The sequence below is a fragment of the Diabrotica virgifera genome, chromosome 2, assembly GCF_917563875.1.
Source record: "Diabrotica virgifera virgifera chromosome 2, PGI_DIABVI_V3a".
NCBI lineage: Eukaryota > Metazoa > Arthropoda > Insecta > Coleoptera > Chrysomelidae > Diabrotica > Diabrotica virgifera.
Genome location: NC_065444.1, coordinates 178174129 through 178197126, shown reverse-complemented (window position 1 = coordinate 178197126; position 22998 = coordinate 178174129). Strand labels below are relative to the sequence as shown.

The following is a 22998-nucleotide window of genomic DNA, read 5'->3' as shown; positions in this document are numbered from 1 at the left end:
TAAAATCCCTTTTTGTCATTTTTTTTTTAATTAAGTCAATATTATAAATGTTCTTCCATAAACTGTCAGAAGTCTTACTGTAACCTCATAATTTTCTGACTTATAGTGTTGCAAAAAAAAATGAATTTGGGATAAACAAATCAAATAACTCTTAAACTATTTGACCAATTGCTTTGAAATTTAATATATAATTTAAGCACCAGAAGTCTCAGCAATTCGTGTAATAAGAAGGTTCTAAGTTAATTTTTACATAAGTTACGAATATTTATAAAAACTTAAAATTTATGAATTATTTTGCAATTTTCTAAGCAACCAATAAGGATACACATATTCAGTGAACGCCATATTGAAATTTTTTAGACGATTTATGAGTGCCTTACTCTCAAATTTGCTTAAAATGCTTAACTTTTTAGTTATAGACGAAAAAAGCGAAAATTTACGGTTTTTTGATCTTCATTTGTTTATAACTATGTATATCATCAAAATCGGCTGCAGGAAACATAAAGGATATTAATATAGATGTCCATACTACTCAAAAAATTTGGTTTCGGCCTGGAGAGGGATGTGTCACGAGAAAAATCTTATTTCTCTGAACTATTAAAAATATTAGTCAAGAGAAATAAGATTTTTCTCGTGACACATCCCTCTCCAGGCCGAAACCAAATTTTTTGAGTAGTATGGACATCTATATTAATAACCTATATGTTTCCTGCAGCCGATTTTGATGATATACATAGTTATAAACAAATGAAGATCAAAAAACGGTAAATTTTCGCTTTTTTCGTCCATAACCAAAACGTTAAGCATTTTAAACAAATTTGAGAGTAAGAACCTCATAATTCATCTAAAAAATTCCAATATGACCTTCACTGAATATGTCTATCCTTATTGGTTGCTTAGAAAATTGCAAAATAATTCATAAATTTTGAGCTTTTATAAATATTTATATCTTATGTAAAAATTAACTTGGAACCTTCTTATTACACGAATTGCTGAGACTTCTGGTGCTTAAATTATATTTTAAATTTCAAAGCAATTGGTCAGATAGTTTAAAAGTTATTTAATTTGTTTATCCCAAATTCATTTTTTTTTTGCAACACTACAGGTCAGAAAATTATGAGGTTACAGTAAGACTTCTGACAGTTTATGGAAGAAGTACACTTATACTATTGACTTAATTAAAAAAAAAATGACAAAAAGTAATTTTAAACAGTGTAAAGTTATTTTGCAAAAACACGTCGATTCTTTGCTTACTTATAAACAATTGGAATAACTTTTTAACCGTTACCCGTAGAAAAATTATTTTTTCATATTTGGAAAGGCTGAATTTTTATACACATTTAGAAAGAAAAAGAATTGTCCTAGGACACTTAGGGACGAAATTAGCCCCCCCTTTCTTTAATTCACATGTTTTTGCAAAATAATTTTGCAGTATTTAGAATTATTTTTTGTCATTCTTTTTCAATTAAGTTAATAGTATAAATTTTCTTCTTTCATAAACTATCCAAAGTATTACTGTAACTTCATCATTTTCTGACTTACAGCGTTGCAAAAAAAATTAATTTGGGATAAACAAATTAAATACCTTTTAAACTATTTCACCAATTGCTTTGAAATTTAGGGTATGGTTTAAGTACCAAAAGTCTCAGCATTCCGTGTAATAAGAACGTTCTAAGTTAATTTTTACATAAGTTATGAATATTTGTATAAACTCAAAATTTTTGATTTATTTTGCAATTTTCTAAGCAACCAATAATGATACACATATTCAGCGAACGAGATATTGAAGTTTTTTATACAGTTTATGAGTTTCTTATACTCAAATTTGTTTAAAATACTTAACTTTTTGGTTATAGACGAAAAAGGCGAAAATTTACCGTTTTTTGATCTTCATTTGTTTATAAGTATATATATCATCAAAATCGGCTGCAGGAAACATATAGGTTATTAATATAGATGTCCATACTACTCAAAAAATTTGGTTTCGGCCTGGAGGGGGTTGTGTCACGAACAGGATATTTTTTTCCTTATTTCTCTGAACTATATATTATCATTTTTTAATAGGCGAAATTGTTGAAGTTCAAATAATAGCCACCAGAGATGTTCCAAAACTTATTACTTGCATTTTTAAGTCATCAAATGCCAATCTTCTTGCTTCGGATAACTTAAAACACGGATTTAAAGAAAAGCGAAGAGAAGCTCTCAATTCTACCATCGACTGTGGCAGTTGTCTTGTCAGCCAATATGTACTAGTATCAATGATTTTGGAAAACAGGGGTATTACTGGAAAATTCTTTTTTATTACTGAAGATGACTGGTTTTTCCAAAATATTAACGTAAGTAGCTATATTATTTAGATTTTTTTTGAGATTATTTTAAGGTTTGATATTCACAAACAGACTTCTCTTCTTCTAATCTACTCCACACTTATATTTGACTCTATGTCTTTATCTTGTTTTGTAGACAAATACGCCTAAACTCTATCATCTTCACAGAACCAATATCTTTTTTATTACGAATATAGTTGACATAATATCCAAAATATATTACATACTACATACAGCTAAATACAGTGTGTCTACGTAAGTTACACTTTTTAAACAGGTAACCTTTTTTATTATTGATTTTACGTAAAAAGTTATTCTTCATAAAAATTTCAATATGGTCAAAAATTTAAAATTCGGCTATCAGATATTAAATGTTATCATTGCTCTAAGAGGTAGGTCAAAAATATTAATTTAGCTCAAGAGTAAAGTACCTACCATTAAATGACCCCGAAACACTCCTTATGGAAAAGTGGTCCCGGTCAAATTTAACGAAACTTTGGTCAATGATAGTCCTCAGTTAGTAAATTAAAAAAGTCCATGGCACCTAGGTCTGAAAAACTATTATTCTCGAGCTACATACTTTTGAAGTTCTTAAATTCAGGTACTCGGTTTACGTTAAGTGCACTAATTCACGGTCAAGTGTATGAAAATATCTATTATTTAAAGAACATAGACTCATTTTTTCATGCATATTTGCGTGTTGCATATGAATTTGTAGTAAAAAATAGCTGCATCATATTTTAGTCTTCAAAAAACCTCTGAAAAGTCCTCAGAAAACTTAAGAAGTGCGATAGAACATGTGCTGCTAGAGTGACATAACAATTATCATGTTTTTATGAATGCTGCACACTAATCCATAACCAGCATAGCTGCACTTAACACCTTATCTTTAGAAAACTACTGCACATTGGCGGATTTAGGGGCGAATAAGGGAATTCCCCTGTCCACGGTGGGACCACACGGTCCAGAATTAAAGAAAACATTGTTGAAACATGAGTATTACAAGTTGAAATATGTTAGCATTCATGTAACTTGCTACAGACAGACAAATTCAACCCAATTAACTCGACAGTTAGGAAAATAAAGGGAACTTATTGCACATGTTATTACCTATGTCTTTTATGTAGGTTAAGTTTATCTATTTTATATATTTTGGGGTTGGTGTTTTATTCGAAGTCGCCTCCCCAAGGCAAATGTTCTGCCACTGCTACTGTCGTATCCTGATAGGTCGTTAGTTAACACGACATGCATGCATGATGCTTCTTCTTCTTCATCTTTTGTTCTGACTACCCTATTTGTTGTCATTCGGCTTATGTGGTCATTCCATTCTATTATTCTGTTTCTTCTTCTTCTTAAAGTTCCCTCTCCTATCGGAGGTTGGATATCATAATGGCTATGGTCACTTTGTTGGCTGCTGCTCTGAATAGTTGTAATGAACTACAGTTAAACCATTCTCTAAGGTTCCTCAGCCAGGAGATGCGTCTTCTTCCTATGCCTCTTCTTCCTTGGATCCTTCCTTGCATAATAATTCTCAGCAACTCATATTTTTCTCCTCTGGTAATGTGACCCAAATATTCCAGTTTTCTATTCTGTTTCTTACCCCGTTATTAATGTTACCCACCTTGCATCTCTGTCGTATATCTGTTCTTCTAGCTCTGTCCCATAGAGTCTTACCATCGATTTTTCGAAGGGTTTTCATCTCCGCTGTTTCGAGCAATCTTTTTGTCCTCTCTGTGTCGAGTCGTGTTTCTGCCGCGTATGTCATTATTGGTCTGATGACTGTTTTGTAAATTCTGTCTTTCATTTCTTTTCCGATATTTTTATTTCTCCATATTGTGTCATCTGTTTCGAGCCTTCTGTAGCTACATAGTGTGATGCCTAGATATTTAAACTCCATCACTTGTTCTATTATCTGACCTTTCAGCTCCAATTTACATCTTATTAGATCCGCTGTTATAACCATGCATTTTGTCTTTTGTGAGGAAATTAACATGTTAAATTTTCTGGCGATTATGTTGAATTGGTGCAGCTTACGTTGTAAATCATCTTCACTTAGAGATATTAGTATTGCATCGTCCGCATAGCAGATTATTTTAAGTTGTTTTTCTCCCTTTTGGTATCCTTTTTTAGTTCTTACTTTTTTTATTATTTCGTCCATGATCAGGTTGAACAATAAAGGACTCAAGGAATCCCCTGTTTTATCCCATTGCCGGCTTCAATTGGGCCAGTTAGTTCATCATCCACTTTTACTTTTATTGTGTTGTTCTGGTAGATGTTTTCTATCGTTTTAATTATTCCCAGAAGTACCTCTCTCGAGTATAACAAGTGGATAACGTCCTTTAATGTGACCCTGTCAAAAGCTTTCTTAAGGTCCACGAAACATAAATATGCCGGTTTGTTGTATTCCAACGATTTCTCTTGAACTTGCCTCATTATAAATATAGCGTCAGCGCATGACCTTCCCGACCTAAAACCTTGTTCTTCTGCTAATGTTATAATTTTATTCAATTTGTTTGTCATCACTTTTGTTGTTAATTTGAATGTTGTGTTTAATAAGTTAATCCCTCTGTAATTCTCCGACTCTGATTTGTCTCCTTTTTTGAAGAGAGGTATTAGGATGCTTGATCTCCATTCTTGTGGTATTCTGTTTTGTTCTATTATTTTTTGTATTAGTTTTAATAGTTGTTTAGTTAGATCTTGTCCTCTGTACTTTAGGAGTTCGTTTGATATTCTGTCCCCTCCTGGAGATTTTCTATTTTTTAATTTTTCTAATGCTTCCTTTACCTCTCCCTCTTCGATGTTTATTTCTTCGTTTGTCTTAACTTCAGCTGTTGGTGGTTCATTATCGTCGCCTTTAGCAAATAGAGATCGAAAGTAGTCTGCCCATGTTTCCTTCTGAATATGTTTCGCTTTTATTAATTCGTTCATCTCCTTTCTTTGCCCTCTGATCATTCTCCATACTTCTTTTTGTGTTCCGTAGAAGTCGTGTTCCATCTGTTTTGAGAAACTCTGCCAGTGCTCCCTTTTTATTTGTCTCACTAAAGTATTCGTTTCATTTTTGATTCGTTTGTAGTGGTTGTATACCCTATTCCACGAACATACGCCTGTTTTGGATTACTTTGACAACGAATATTTTACTGTGCAAAATAAGAAGAACGAAAGTAAATTGCAAATTACATTGTTGTTTATTGGAATAATTATTAGCGCCATTTACTTTCGTACTTCTTATGTTGCACAGTAAAATATTCGTTGTCGAAGTAATCCAAAACAGGCGTATGTTCGTGGAATGGCCCATATGCCTGTTATGTTTGTTTTGTTCTGTATTGTAAAAAGGCTTTCTTCTTTTCTTCGCATTTTATCTTAACTTCCTCTCTTAACCACTGGGCTTTCTTCTTCAAAGAAGAAAAAGAAGATGCATGATGCATCTAACCGAAATCAGCAAAATCTTAACGTACAGATAGTCGAAGATGACATAAACCCGATTTTTCCATAGAAGATTGTTATTAATATTTCGCGTTTACCTACTACCATGTATGTACTTTGTTCCTTCTTTTCATATGGAGATCAAGTCCATTTTCTCTACTCATATTATCTGATATGCTGGAGATTATTCTTTGCAAATCATCTAAGCTACTTACAAAAACTACTTCTTCGTCGGCATATCTAATGATTTTTCGAGGCATTCTATTCTGCATGCATGAAAATGTGAGATGTCTTGTTCTGCTCTAGCAGCACTTATTGTGGTTGTTCCTCAATTTTCTGAAGATACTTCCAATAAAACGTCAACCTCTAAATACATCAAATAGATAAACCCAAACTACAAGACATAGATAATATCATGTGTAATAAGTTCCCTTAATTTTCCTAACTGACGAGTTAATTGGGTTTAATTTGTCTGTCTGTAGTAAGTTTCACGTCAGCTAATATATTTTTTATGTTTCAACAATTTGTTCTTTAATTCTAGACCGTGTTACAAGGGGATTACCCTATTCACCCCTAGATCCGCCGCGGTTCAGTAGTTTTATAAAGATAAGGCGAAACAGTAGCTATGCTGGTATTGGATAAGTCTGAACCATTCATCAAAATATGATAATTCTTATGTCGCTGTATTGTGTATCGCACTTCTTTAGTTTTACGAGTACTTTTCGGAGGTTTTCTGAAGACTAAAATACAATGCATCCATTGTTAACCACGAATTCATATGCAACACGCAAATATGCATGAAGAAAATGAGTGTCGTATTTCAGTAATAGGTATTTTAATTCATTTGACCATCAATTAGTGCACTTAACTTAAACCGAGTACCTGAATTTAAGAACTTCAAAAGGCTGTAGCTCGGGAATAATAGTTTTTCAGAACTAGGTGCCATGAACATTTTTAATCTACTCACTGAGAACTATCATTGACCAAAGTTTCGTTAAATTTGACCGGGACCACTTTTCCATAAGGAGTGTTGCGCGGTTCTTTCACAATATCGAGAATTGATGTTATAAAAAGTTATTTTGGAATAAAAACTGTCTAATATGCAATTACGTCCATCTAATTGAAAAAAAAATGTTTCTCAAATTAACGAGACCTACCGAACATAGTTTTTATTTATTGCAAATATGATCTTCCATTCTTCCAAACCAAATTTATATATAATCTAATGACCATTGAAGAGTTAATTAATAACCTTTCAATTAGTTAAAGCCTATAACTTTAAGCGATGCATTTAAGTATTAAGTATGTACAAGGTTGGATGTAATCCAATGCCTTGAAAATTGTTTTAATGGGAGAGTTATACAATGGGTTTCTGAAATTTTTTGGCCTCATTAGTCTCCAGGTTTGAGATTACTCGATTTTTTCTGTACCTATAGGAAAATATGTATCTTCAAAGGCAATTTACAGATGTTGCTCATTTAAGTTAGAAGGTGAAAAGGTTAATGTTAAAAATTTGACAAAACAAACTTGTGGAATAAAAAAAAACAACAAATTTGTTGAAAATGATCAAACAGGGATGTTTTAGAAAACTCAAAAAACAAGGATGTATTTTTTAATATACAAGGTGTCCCGAAAAGATTGGTCATAAATTTTACCACAGATTCTGGGGTGAAAAATAGATTGATTGAACCTCACTTACGTATATACAATAGTGCACACAAAAAAAGTTACAGCCCTTTGAAGTTACAAAATGAAAATCGATTTTTTTTCATACATCGAAAACTCTTAGAGATATTTTATTGAAAATAGACATGTGGCATTCTTATGGCAGAAACATCTTAAAAAAAAATAAACTAAAATTTGTACACCCCATAAAAATTTTATGGGGGTTTTGTTCCCTTCAACCCCCCCAAACTTCTGTGTACGTTCCAATTAAATTATTATTGTGGCACCATTAGTTAAACACAATGTTTTTAAAACTTTTTTGTCTCTTAGTACTTTTTCGATAAGACAGTGTTTATCTAGATATTTTGAATATTTGTCGAATCCACCACATTTTGTATATGGTTAAGTACGATTATACAGGGTGTAACAAAAATACAGGTCATAAATTAAACCACATATTCTGGGACCAGAAATAGTTCGAATGAACCTAACTTACCTTAGTACAAATATGCACACAAAAGAAGTTACAGCCCTTTGAAGTTACAAAATGAAAATCGGTTATTTTGAATCTATCGAAAACCATTAGAGATTTTTTGTTTAAAATGGACATGTGGCATTCTTACGGAAAGAACATGTTAAAGAAAAAATATAGTGAAATTTGTGCACCCCATAAAAATTTTATGGGGGTTTTGTTCCCTTAAACCTCCCCAAACTTTTGTGTCCGTTCCAAATAAATTATAATTGTGGTGCCATTAGTTAAATTCAATATTTTTAAAACTTTTTTGCCTCTTAGTATTTTTTCGATAAGGCAGTTTTTATCGAGTTGCAGCTTCTTTTTTAATATGTTTACATAAAAATTTTATGAGGGTTTTGTTCCTTTAAACCCCCCAAATGTTTGTGTACGTTCCAATTAAACTATTACTGCGGTACCATTAGTTAAACACAGTGTTTTTAAAACTTTTTTACCTCTTTGTATTTTTTTGATAAAGCATCTTTCATCGAGATGTGGCTTCTTTTTTAATATGGTTCAAAATATACTTAAAAATGTAAATCATAAATAAATTTTCATATTATGTTGGTCTCATAATCGTACTTTACCATATACAAATATGTGGTGGATTTGACAAATATTCAAATATCTCGATAAAAACTGACTTTTGGAAAAAGTACTAAGAGACAAAAAAGTTTTTAAAAACTGGTGTTTAACTAATAGCGCTAGAATTATAATTAAATTGGAACGTACACAAAAGTTTGGGGGGGTTTAAAGGAACCAAACCCCCATAAAATTTTTATGGGGTGTCCAAATTTCATTATCATTTTTTCTTAAAATACTACTGCCATAAGAATGCCACATGTCCATTTTCAATAAAAAAATCTCTAATAGTTTTCGATATATTGGAAAAAATCGATTTTCATTTTGTAATTTCAAAGGGCTGTAACTTGTTTGCCGTGCATATTTGTACTAAGGTAAGTTAGCTTCAATCGAACTATTTTTAGTCCCAGCATATGTGATTAAATTTATGACCTGTATTTTTGTTACACTCTGTATGGACCTGTTAATAATATCTGAAAATTTATTTATAATTTACATTTTTAGGTATATTTTGAAAAAGAAGCCGCATCTCGATAAAAGGTGACTTATCAAAAAAAGACTAAGAGGCAAAACAGTTTTAAAAACACTGTGTCTAACTAATGGTACCACAATAATAGTTTAATTGGAACGTACACAAACACATGGGGGGGGGGTTTAAAGGAACAAATTCCCCATAAAATGTTTATGTAAATATATTAAAGAAGAAGCCTCATCTCGATAAAAGCTGGCTTATCGAAAAAATACTAAGACGCAAAAAAGTTTAAAATCGTTGTGTTTAACTAATGGTACCGACAATAATGAATTAATTGGAACGTACACATAAGTTTAGGGGGGTTTAAGGGAACAAACCCCCATAAAATTTTTATGTGGTGGATAAATTTCACTATTATTTTGTTTTAAGATGTTCTTGCCATAAGAATGATACATGTCCATTTTCAATAAAAAATCTCTAATAGTTTTCGATATATTGAAAAAAATCGATTTTCATTTTGTAATTTCAAAGGGCTGTAACTTTTTTATGAGCACATTTGTACTAAGGTAAGTTAGGTTCAATCGAACTATTTTTGACCCTAGAATGTGTGGTATAATTAATGACCAATCTTTTCGGGACACCCTGTATAATTCTACAACCTTTTCCGTAGGGTTATGAATAACGATCCTGGGCCTCGATTTTTGACCCTTCGCTTCGTTATCGAACGTATTCGCTTCGTATCTGTTTAGTATACGTAGCGAATACGTTTGATAACGAAGCGAAGGGTCAAAAATCGAGGCCCTGATGTATTAATGTTTTAATATTTTAGGATGTATCTTCATGCATGGAGTTGTTTAAGGGCGACTTTTGGATATACCCAACATACTTTGAAGTTTGCAATCAAGAAATAGTAGAAGTAAATATAATATTTCAGCCTACCAAACTAGGTCTTCATGCCGAAACGCTATATTTAATGTGTGATAATAACACTTTTCAAGAAATTGAACTACTTGGAGATGCCGTTGAATTTTCAAAAGATCTAATAGAAATAAAAGTAAGACTTTTAATTTACATATATTTAGCTTTTTTATAATAGTCTAAGAGCTAGTGAACCCTCCGACTAACGGTCGTCCTGTAAGGCTAAAATTTTTTCTAGTGATAATTCATAGCACACCAAGGCTAAAAACCATGACCTGGCAGGCCTCAGCGGTGCACGTGTATCTACCAGGTGAATCGAAAAGTGCAAATTTAGGGGGTAAAATAAACTTTGTCCTGTAAGGTTTAAATTTAAGTATGTGTTTGAGTAAGTCATTTAGAAGAAATGTGTACAATAACAGGCGATTCTGAAGAGCATAAGACATTGCCAGGCGAGGGGAAAAATTATGGGTTTTTCCTAAAATTATTCTTTTTGCATCGAACAAATTTTTTTTAGGTTTTTTGAATCATTTCAAACAGAAAACGTCTTTTGTGATTTTTCTCTTAAGTTAATAGTTTTTGTTATATGAGCGATTGAAAATTTTGAAAATTGCGAAATCGGCAATTTTTAACCCTAAATCGGACATTTATCTAAAAATTTCAATGTTGCCAAGGTACGTAGAAATTCTTTAAACATTGATTGATGAAATCCCGAAGAGTTTTTTGCAATAAAATATCGAAAACGCCTTTGTTTTTTTCATTGCTAATCAAGCGTGTGCTACACTGTAGTTTAAGTGAGGACGTTTGAGTTTGCATAAATGCATTATCTCGAGAATGGGCAAATTTCAAGAGAAATCCTCAGACAGGTCGATTTTTATTTTTGAGTTAGGACTTTTTGGCATATATATAATACTAGTGACGTCATCCATCTGGGCGTGATGACGTAATCGATGATTTTTTTTTAAATAAGAGTAGGGGTTGTGTGATAGCTCATTTGGAAGGTTATTTAATTCTCTATTCAGTAATATAAACATTAATATAATTATTTATACAGGGTGTGCAAAAAAAATTTTTCTTCTATTTGTCAAATTTAATCAAAGTTAATTTAATAAAAAAAAAATTTTGTACACCCTGTATAAATAATTATGTTAATGTTTACATTAGTGAACAGAAAATTCAATAACCTTTCAAATGAGCTATCACACAACCCCCACTCTCATTTAAAAAAATCATCGATTACGTCATCACGCTCAGATGGATGACGTCACTAGTATTATATATATGCCAAAAATTCCTAATTTAAAAATAAAAATCGACCTGTCTGAGGATTTCTCTTGAAATTTGCCCATTCTCGAGGTAATGAATTTATGCAAACTCAAACGTCCTCACTCCTCACTTATACTACAGTGTCGCACCTGCTTGATTAGCAATTAAAAAAACAAAGGGGTTTTCGATGTTTTATTGCAAAAAACTCTTCAGGATTTCATCAATGAATGTTTAAAGAATATCTATGTATCTTGGCATCATTGAAATTTTTAGATAAATGTCCGATTTAGGGTTAAAAATTGCCGATTTCGCAATTTTCAAAATTTTCAATCGCTTATATAACAAAAACTATTAACTTTAGAGAAAAATCACTAAAGACGTTTTCTGTTTAGAATAATTCAGAAAACCTAAAAAAAAATTGTTTGATGCAAAAAGAATAATTTTAGGAAAAACCCCTAATCTTTCCCCTCGCCTGGCAAGGTCTTATGCTCTTCAGAATCGCCTGTCATTGTACACATTTCTTCTGAATGACTTACTCAAACACATACTTAAATTTAAACCTTACAGGAGAAAGTTTATTTTACCCCCTAAATTTGCACTTTTCGATTCACCTGGTAGATACACGTGCACCACTGAGGCCTGCCAGGTCATGGTTTTTAGCCTTGGTGTGCTATGAATTATCACTAGAAAAATGTCTAGCCTTACAGGACGACCGTTAGTCGGAGGGTTCACTAGCTTTTAGACTATAATTAGTCGAATAAATCCGTAAATTATATATTTTTTTAATTTATAAAAAGTGAAAAGTACTATGATAATGATAACAATCTTTAAAGGCCGTTTTACATGAAACCAGTAAGAAAGCAAGTAAAGTGGTCAGGTTACTTGCCTTTTGTAAACGTATACTTGAGTCATATTTTACTTTCCTTGCCTTAAAATATGACTCAAGTATACGTTTACAAAGGCAAGTAACATGTGGCAAGAAACCTGCCCATTTTACTTGCTTTCTTACTGGTTTCATATACAGTATGTCCTTGTAAGTTGGAACTATATGGAAAAATTTTTATTATTAATTTTACGAAAAAAAATTATTCTTCGTAAAAAGCTCTGCATGGTCTAAAACCTTAAGATTCAACCATTAGATATCAAATTTTATAAATATTATACGAGGTATGTCAAAAAATGTAAATTTCGCTCAAGAGTAAAGTACAGTTCACCAAATATAACTGAAAGTGTGAAAATAACTACGATCATGATGCGCATTCATCAAACGACGGACCTCGCACTCGCACTGACGCTCCAGACCGTTTGTATGTGCGTTCTCACTTCATTGTTAGCGCATTCAATGGGAATTTTACACTTTCAGCTATATTTGGTGAACTGTAGTTTTATTTTTCACAATATTGAAAACTGTTATTATGAAAAGTTGTTTGGAATTAAGGACTATATCCTAATATGCAACTACATCCTTCTAAGGGGGCATCCATAAACTACGTCGTTGAGAAGAGGGAGGGGGGGGGGCTTGCTTGACGGAATACGACAGGGGGGAGGGGGGTATGAGTGACCATTCGACGTCGTTTAATATATTGGTAGCTATATTTAAATTTGTCGCTATTGTGTCTATAAAAATAATTTTTTACTAGCTTCTACCAGCATTAAAGTATCAAATATTCATATAAAAACGTATAGTTTTTGATATGAAATTGAAAATAGAACAAAACGTTTACGAATAAATATACCTTTGTTAAAATTAAAAACAATAATTCTATTATAGATACTTTTATCGCATACTTTTCATTTCGTTTTTATTATCAGTCACAGCGTTAAAATAATATTAGGTAGCACTTTTGTACAGGACAGCAAAACAATAAGACATTGTTCTTTGGGTTTAAACAATCGCTTCTATATACAGAACAACGGCTGGAAGCAAAAAATATTAAATTCAATTTAATATTTGTCAATGTTAGTTCATTTATGTGCTGCATATGTGTGTGAAACAACAGTTCTGAAGAACGAATAGAAATAAAATGGCATCGAAATCAAAACAAAATAAATATCAAGATTTATATGATGCAGTTAAGAAAGCATACCCCGATAAAAGTGGTGTTTTTTGTCAAAATAAGGCTAATGAGTTGTGGAGTGAATTGAAAAAAAAGTACGCAGATATTAATGACCTACATAATAATACCGATTTGGAAATAAAAAAATTATTGGAATCAGCGACAAAAAGGAAGGCTGCGTTTACAAACTTTTTTGTTACAGTAAGTACCTTTTAAATTTATGATTAATGTTAAGAATAACAAATCACAGTAAAAAAATATTTTAGAAATATTAGTTACTCTGGATAAATAAAAATAATTCGTTTTTTCGCCGAGTCTTTTATACACAATTATTATCTAACTAATTAGTATGATTCTTTAAAATGAAAATTTAACTACAAGTAGTCAAGTTTTAAATATATTAAAATATTAATCAAATGTTCATCTGTTTATTTTTCACTTAACAAACGTTCCTGAAAACATCTATAATGTTTATTTTAATAAGTTACAGGGGTTTAAAAGAAAATTTAGTCTGATTTTTCATTTCCAATATTTCATTCAAAAGAAACCTTTTGTTTATTCTAAGGGACTTTTAGCTCTCGGTAATAATGTAATATTTTATTCTACGTTTAAATTTTTCAAATATATTTATTAGTTATCTCAGGATTCGAAAATAATTAATGCATTTAAATAGCATTGGACCAAGATTGTAAGCGTACCCCCTCATATTTGATTTTAAAAAAGCCAGAAATAATATTGATTTTTTTTAATCAATGAAGGGGGGTCGTGAGTTGCAATGACGACGTCGACATGGGGGGGGGTCGTCTCTAAACGACGAATTACGACGGAGGGGGGAGGGTATTAAAAAGTCCAAATTTTTTACGACGTAGTTTATGGATGCCCCCTAATTAAAAAATTTAAAAATTTTTGTGAAAATATGGATAACCAACATTATTTTCAATTATGATAACTGTTTTATTATTAATTTTACGACAAAAGTTATTGTTTATAAAACGTTCTGCATGGTCTAAAACCTAATATACAACTATCTTATATCAAATTTTATCAATTTTATACGATGCATGTCAAAAAATATGAATTTCGCTCGAGAGTAAATAAAATACATTTATTTTTCACAATATAGAAAATTGTGATAATAAAAAGTTGTTTAGAATTAAAAACTGTGTTCCAACATGTAATTACATCTTTAAAATTGAAATTTTTTGAACTATAAATTTACTTTACTCTTGATCATGATCTTGATGTTTTAGACCATGCAGAACATTTTATGAAGAATAACTTTTTTTCGTAAAATCAATAATAAAAGAGTTATCATAATTGAAATAACTTAAAATATTGTTGGTTATCCATCAAATTAAAAAAAAATTCAAAATTTTTTTTTTTTTAATTAGAAGGATGTAGTTGCATATTAGAATACAGTAAAACCTCCGTTAACCGAAACAATTGGGGGAAGGCCGTTTCGGATAACAAGAATTTCGGTTAAAAATAACATTGTTTTTTGTATTCTTTTTGTATCAAATTACATGGTATCGGAGAGATATAGCTGCAAAATATCGCTGTCAAAAGAAAACACAAAAGAAAATAGAAGATTTCTTAAAAAAACACTCTAAACATGTTAATTTTCCCTAATTGTATAGCTTTTTTTAAATTTACTTTTTATTGACGAAATTATCGAAACTCTTAGCCATTTCGGTTAAACGATGTTTCGGTTAAAAAGGTTTCGGTTAACGGAGGTTTTGCTGTATAGTTCTTAATCCCAAACAACTTTTCATAACAACAATTTTCAATAGTGTGTGAAAAATAAAGCTACTTTACTCTTAAGCTAAATTCACATTTTTTGACCTACCTCGTATAATATTCATAAAATTTGATATCTGATTGTAGAATCTTAGGTTTTAGACCATGCGGAGATTTTTATGCAGAATATCTTTTTTTCGCAAAATTAATAATAGAAAAGTTTTCCATAAATATGGTTCCAACTTACAGGGACATACTGTATATCGACCTTAACTGCTTACATTATAGTCAGATAGTAGCAATTCTACATAATGAACTGATAATAGAGGATCCTATATAAGGTCGATCGGGACCGAGCTTAATGGATAAAAATTATTGGATATTATGTAATTTAGGATGTTAACAATAATTATAAAAAAAAACAATGGTTGTCCGATCTAATTTTGTTCTGACTATAATTAATTAATATTTAAAAAATAACTTTTTTTATAAATTAAAAAAATTCGATCCGGGCAGAGGTGTTGTTTCAGATTTTTTGGATCATTCTAAACAAAAAAGGTCTTTTATATTTTTTCTTTTAAATTGATCTTTTTTGGGTTGTTTGCCTGCTTGTTTTCAAGCCTTAAAAATCGTCATCTTTTGTTTTTTTTTCAGTTTTTAATTGTTTATAACTCGAAAACGATCAACAAGAAAAAACATACAAAAGACTTTTTGATTTAAAAAATCTGAAATAATATTTTTTAATATTATTAATAGTTTTTTTAATGTATTAAAAAGAAGTCTTGTTTTAATTATTATTAATTAATTATAGTCAGAACAAAATTACATCGGGCACCCCTTCTTTTTTATAATTGTTAACATACCTACTAAATCGGCAGTATGTCAAGAAAAATAGTTAGACATCTAGGTATATGATGTACGACTAACTAATATTACTTTTAATAATTATTTTTAAACGCTTCTTAATTTATTTGAACTTGTTGTTCTGAAGCTATTTCCTTGTGGCATTTTTACGATTAACTGTTTAGATGGGAAATAAGCTACAATTAAATTGAAAAAATAATTTTATTAACGTTTCGGCGCCCAAATCTGGTGTCGTTGTAAAAATACAAAATACTACTAAAATAAACAAAAATGTTGTTGCTAAGTAAAAAAATTCATCTAATAATTTATTTAATCTGACCCATTTATATTGGCAATTCAGACGTATATTATACATTTTAAAGTAGAAGACTTTAAAATGATATCGCCAATATTTATGAGTTGCGTTCCTGGGACGACTTTATTTGAACTTTTACATATCACTAAGCTTTCACTTTTAGGTGCCGCCCGAAGTAACAGAAATAAGCAGTAAACAAAATTACACTGTATTTTTTGGACATACTTTTAAAGAGACAGTAAAATCTTTCAATGTTATGGTCAAGAACAAAAGGTAAGTTCCGCATCTACTTCGTCGAATTTTTAAAATCTATTTCTTAGATTATTTGCACCTTAAATTTTAAATACACCAAACAAATCAAGTATTTTTTGATTCAATATAATGACGAAATCGCTATTTGAAATTTACCAGCCCGTAAAAATTATTCCCAATGAATTTTTGGTAAAGGCTAAAATATTTTTTATCTGGGACCCAAAAGGTAACAGCTATAGCAAAATTGAAGAAAGATTGTCCTTCAAGTGAAGTTACTGCTTTATTAAATATCAGTAAAAGTAAACATTTTTATATTAAGAAAAAAATTTTTATATTAAGAAATTAACAAGTCGCTTGTCTTGTATATAGCTTTTCGTTTTTTCGTATAAACTATGGATGCATCCTATTAGACCTTGTAAATTTTTCTCTTCTTTAGTATTTTCCAAATATCTTTTTTCTTAATTCTGTCGAAAGCTTTTTCCTTATCTATGAAATATGCATGTATTCCTTTTTCTGTTTTTAGAGCCTTTTCTACTATTTGTCTCATTATGAAAATCTGATTATTCATCCCTCTTTATCTTCTGAAACCACTCTGGCTTTCCTCAAAGGTGTTTTCTAGCTTTTATTTTAGCGTGCTTTCTAGTATACTAGCATAAAGTTTTCCTACTGTGCATCCAAGTGTTATAACTATATAGTTTGAGCATTCTTTGCTATCTCCTTTTTTATACAATGGTATTATAATGCATATCTGCCAATCTACTGGAACTTTCTTTTCTGTCTTAGCTTGGTGCATGATGTTTAGTAGTTGTGCTTTTTGTCCTTCTTGTTATATGGTCATGTCCTGGTGCTTTGCTCATCTTGATTTTGTTGATTGCATTTTTAATTATTTTTGTATTATATTGCCTTCTGTACTTTTTTTTTTTTTTTTTTTTTTTTTCCTGGAAGCCGTCTGTTGTGAACCGGTTGTACTGCAGCCACTTGGCTTATTGTACATCTTCCATTGTTTATGAAACCCATTCCAGAATTCTGGAACCCTGTACCAGCTTGTACAGGTCTAGTGGGTGGGTGCCATATAATTTTGGAGTCATTTCGATGTCTCCGAAAAGTGTTTGCCGCCTCCGATCCAATGCCTCACAGTCATGCAAAATATGGTTGACTGTTTCAGGTTCTCTGTTACAGAGTCTGCAGCTCAAGTCTCCATGAAACAGCCCCATTGTATGCAGGTGACCCTTAACTGGCGCATGTCCAGTGAGGAAACCTGTTATGACTCTGAGCTGATTCCTGCTTGTTTTCAGCAGTAACTCAGCTCTACTAGCACATGTCCGTCCGATATACATCTTGCCATGTGTTTGACCGGGTACACTCTCCCAGTGTGAGTTGTGTTGGCTTCGGATCCAGGCTTTTTTTCGTTCGCGGACGGTGCTTTTTGGCACTCCCACGGCCGGCTCTGGACCCAGGTATTTTGTAGCTGATGCTCTCTTGGCAAGTGCATCAGCTCTTTCATTGCCGTATATGCCCCGATGACCTGGAACCCATACCAGTATAACACTGTTATGTTGTGCCAGTCTATCAAGTTCTTGTCGACATTCCCACACCAGCCTAGAGTTCACCTTAGGGCTTATAAGAGCCCCAATGGCTGCTTGGCTATCTGTGCATATGTTAACCCGCTGCAGTTCGAATGCCCTCAGGTTGTTTTCTCTTGCACACTGCAAGATTGCAAAAATCTCTGTCTGAAATACGGAGGTACATTCTCCCAGTGGAATAGAAATGTTGAAATTTCCACCACTATAGAATATTCCTGCGCCCGAACCGTCTGCAGTTTTAGACCCGTCCGTATACCAGGTGCAACCCTGCAGTCTGGGTCGAGAGTTTCCTCTGTCCCATTCGTCTCGTGGGCAAATGTCCACTTGAAAAGGTACTTCAGGCATATATCTTGATGTCATATGGTCAGAAATCATCATCCATTCGGCATCATTAATTTCATTCGTTATTTTACTATGTCCTGATTTAACTGGTACGTTGCTCAGGTTTTCTCGCAGTCTATAATAGCCCATTCTCGCCTCACCTCTTATTGTTATATGTAAAGGAGGGAGATCCAGTAGTGCCTCCATAGCTGCCGTAGGTGTGCCCCTCATAGCCCCCGTGATCCCGAGACAAGCAAGTCTTTGCACCTTGCTTAATTTGATGATGGCACTTTTTTGCTGCACTTTTGGCCACCATACCACTGATGCATATGTAATTGTGGGTTTTACCACCATGTTATAAGTCCAATATACCATGTCTGGTCTCAAACCCCACATTTTTCCATGAGTACGTCTGGCTACCATTAACGTAGATACCGCTCTCTTCGTTATTCTTTCTATCTGCTGATTCCAAGTAAGTCTTGAGTCTAATATTATCCCGAGATACTTTACTTCACTCACCAGATTTAAATGTATACCATTTAGACTTAGAGGACCCAATTCCTCTGAATTCCTTCTTTTAGTAAATTTCATGATTTTGGACTTTAGAGGACTGATGTTAAGCCCTACATTTGAAGTCCATTCTGTAACTACTGTCAGAGCCTGTTGCATTCGATCTCTGACTGTACCATTAAATTTTCCGTGGGCTAAGATGACTAGGTCATCCGCATAGCCCAGGACGTGATGCCTATCGTTGTCGAGTCTAGCTATCAGGCCATCCATGACCAGATTCCACAATAGAGGAGATAAGACTCCCCCCTGTGGGCAGCCTCTGGCTACCTGAGCTGACACTGTATCCCCTAGCAACGTAGCATATATCACACGGCTTCTCAGCATGCAGTCTATCCATCTACAGCTTGTTTCGTCTATTCCTTTTAGACGGATCGCCCTTGTGATCGCTTCGTAAGAGGTGTTGTCAAATGCTCCCTCAATATCGAGAAATGCACCCAACATCACCTCTTGGTTTTCTAGAACGTACTCCACTCTCTGTACAAGATGGTGCAGTGCCGTTTCTGTGGAGACTCCCGCTCGATATGCATATTGTCCCCGATGTATCGGACTTTCAACCAATACACCATCCCTGATATGCCTATCGAGCAGTTTTTCTAAGGTCTTCAGTACGAATGACATCAGACTTAATGGCCGCAGAGACTTGGCCCTTTCCTGTCCGATTTTGCCAGGTTTGGGTATAAAAGCCACCCTTATCAGCCTCCATGCTTTTGGTATGTACCCCAGCCCTAAACTAGCCTGCAGTATCTTACACAATTTTTTGAAAAGAAGGTCGTTTCCCTTCTGTAGAAGTATTGGATAAATCCCGTCCGGACCCGGTGATTTATATGGCTCGAATGAGTTTATTGCCCATTTGATTTTGTCCTGGTTTATAACTTCTTTTGCCACATGCCAGTTTTCCCTAGAACCATAATTCATGATATCCAGTCCGGTTTGCCATGTGTCTAGTGGTATCAGTTTTGTCTCAGACTCAGGAAAGTGCACCCTGAAAAGCTCTTTCAGGGTGTCTTCACCATTCTGAGTGTATTCACCTGACTCTTTTTGGAGCGAGGGAATACTTATCTGAGGGTCCTTTGAGAGAACTTTATGGAGCCTTGCCATTTCTGAAGTCCCTTCTATCTCTTCACAATGCCTTCTCCACGATTCTCTTTTTGCCCTTCTCAGTTCCTTATTGTAGTCAGTCAGAGCTTTGCGATAATCGCCCCACTCGCCTGACCTTTTGGCGAAATTAAATTTTCGTCTAACCTCTGTCCTTTGATTTGCAAGATTATGATTCCGCCAGGGAACTTTCCTGTTGGAATTCCTGACTATCTCCGGACAGTTGTCTTCGAACGCTGACGTGACAATCTCTTGAAATTGTTCGGCAGCCATGTCTAGGTCCAATGTATGCCTTATCTTCCCGTTAATCCTGCCTAAGCTATATTCTATGTCTGCTTGATATGCTTCCCAGTTTGTTTTACGAGGATTACGATAAGTTTCCTTGATAAGCTCATTGCCTGTCATTTCAAAACAAATGTGTCGATGGTCTGAAAAGGACACCTCATCTGACACATGCCAGTTTTTCACAGTTCTAGCCACGTTAGTCGTGGCAACTGTTATATCAATCACCTCCTTCCGTCGTGAAGTCACGAAGGTTGGTTTGTTTCCTACGTTTAATATGTCTAAATTATGTTGCATTATAAACTGTAGTACTGACTCACCTCTTGCATTGGTGTTTGTACTGCCCCAAGTCAGATGGTGCGCATTCGCATCACAGCCAATGATCAATTGCAATCCATTTTTCCTGCAATCTCTCACTAGCTGCTCCAATTCCCTTGATGGTGGTTGTTCGGGATCATCATATGGGAGGTATGCTGATCCTAAAACTATCTGCTTCACCCCTCCTCCATCTATGATCTTCATCTTTACCGTGGTTAAATCCCTGGAACAGTGATTTATCAACGGCAGTGTTTTGATGTTTCGTTTGACTATTATGCAAGTTCGCGGGACATCGGCAGACCGGCTATATATAAGCTCTCCACCAATACCCGATAGACCTCTTATTTTGCCCTTGTAAACCCAGGGTTCTTGTATCAAGGCTACATCAAACCTTCTCATGGCGACAGTAAGTTCTGCCGAAGCTGACTTACTATGCTGGAGATTCGCTTGCAGGATTCTGATTGGAGCCATCAATGCCTCTGATGGTTTTGAAGGATATCTTTTCAAGTCTGTAATACGCCTTGAAATTTGCAGCCTTCAATGTTTTATAGGAGACCTGGTCGATCGTGTATACGAGGATTTGCATGTCCTCTCCGACCTTCCGATTTTTCAACAACCAGTCTTCCGTCTTAAGGTCTTTATTTTGCCTCTCTAAACGGGTTCTGACTGTTGATTCTTCAGCCTCTTTCTCGGGGATGCGGGCGAGGACCATAGGGCGTTTTGGCATGTGGCTGGGATCGACCACATTTAAGTCGACTCCTTCCCACAGGCCCTCCATAGTCCTTACCACCTCAGTAGTCCATTTTTTGGTATGTTCGTTAGCACAGTTTACCCACAGAGTACCTGCGCTAAACGATGTTTTATGGAACTGTAGCAGTTGATTTTGACTTCCAACAGGAGCCTCATCCACTGCTAGCTTTAGTTTGTTGATGATCAGGTCTGCGTGAGCCTGATCTAGTTGAGTATCCGGATGGTGCCTGTGTGCCACCGCTATCCTGAATACTTTTGTGACATTGCTGTATGACCTAGTCTGCTCATGAGAGCTCCTTGGTCTCTTAGCAACCCTTTGTTGCGGGGGGGTAATGGTATTCTCCCGCGGTCTCTTTTTACCCTCGGGTTTTACCAGTACTCCCGTTTTGTTTTTATGGGGATTTGCTGTGGTCCATGTTCCAGCAGCCATTTTTGCCTTTTTCGTCATCTTTCTTTTTTGAGCTCCAGAAAGGCGTTTTTTGCTACTTTGTGCAGAGTCTGTTCCGCTTGGAACAACTTCTGGCTCAGTATTTGGGACAGATACAGAATCCACGACTGAAGTCGCCTCTGTGTCCGTTCCCGTTTTTGTGTTTGTTTTTTCAATCTCGTTCTCCATATTTGTTCCCACGAGTTGGGACGAATTGCTGTCAGGCACGGCAGTGCGCCCTTACCGTGCTAAGGCTATAAGGCTTGTCCTTCTTGTTATATGGTCATGTCCTGGTGCTTTGCTCATCTTGATTTTGTTGATTGCATTTTTAATTATTTTTGTATTATATTGCCTTCTGTACTTATTGAATGAAATAAAAAAAGAATGTGTGTGTACTTTGTACGCACGTAAGAAGTTATACTTCTATTATATGATTTCAACGAAATTAATACACTTTACACAGTTTATTTATATTTTATTTAAATATTAATCTAATTTATACTTACTACTTCTCAAAAAAATTTTTAAAACAGTGCCAAAAATTAAAATAATAAAAGAATACAACACACACAAACACATTGAAAAATACCACAAATTGGTCGTTTTCTGAATAATAATTGTCGGAAAATTTTTTAACTAAATACGTATTTTCTGAAAAAAAAATATATAATAAATATACTTACAATCATAAAATGTATAAAAAAAATAAAAAAATAAAAGTTTCTATTGGGGTTCGAACCCGCTTATCAACGCAGTTAGTATTGAAATTCATTGACCTTAAACCTTTACCTACGGAGACCATGCGTCATCATGTGCGAAGATCAACTAACTAAATGGATTAAACTTTTGACAGTTCTGAATCTAATCAAATTATTTTGATATTGAATTGAAATCATTATTTAGAATTGAAATATTAAAATACTTACAACAAAACATAAAGTAAGAAAATAATATATTAGGTGAATATTGATAGACATTTTGATGGTAATCAAATTATATAAATCAAAGCATTATATACTATTTTGGTAGTTTCTTTTTAAATTTTACAAATAAGTAGGTTACCTATGAAATTTTTTATTAAGATACTGAAACATTTACAATTATTATTACGTACCTGTCGTTTTTAAAAACTATTTAAAAAGTCACTACAATTATAAACTTTTTTCTCTGCCATCACAACAATAAAAACTAATATACACAACATTGATTATTGACAGATAATTTTAACACCCAATCAGATCCCGTATAACGTTTGTACCATACTGTCGGTGTGCGAATGCGCCCAG

General features: G+C 33.6%; 1 protein-coding gene across 2 annotated transcripts in view; it reads left to right on the top strand.

The window, feature by feature from the left end:
• LOC114329172 (uncharacterized) overlaps positions 1-22998 on the top strand; it is a 245730-nt gene that overhangs the window by 37511 nt on the left and 185221 nt on the right. For both annotated transcript variants that reach the window (XM_050642944.1, XM_050642943.1), the window contains exons 6-8: positions 2065-2336; positions 9810-10034; positions 16278-16387. In XM_050642944.1, coding sequence (XP_050498901.1) covers positions 2065-2336; positions 9810-10034; positions 16278-16387 — 607 coding nt within the window. The remainder of the gene's footprint in view (positions 1-2064; positions 2337-9809; positions 10035-16277; positions 16388-22998) is intronic.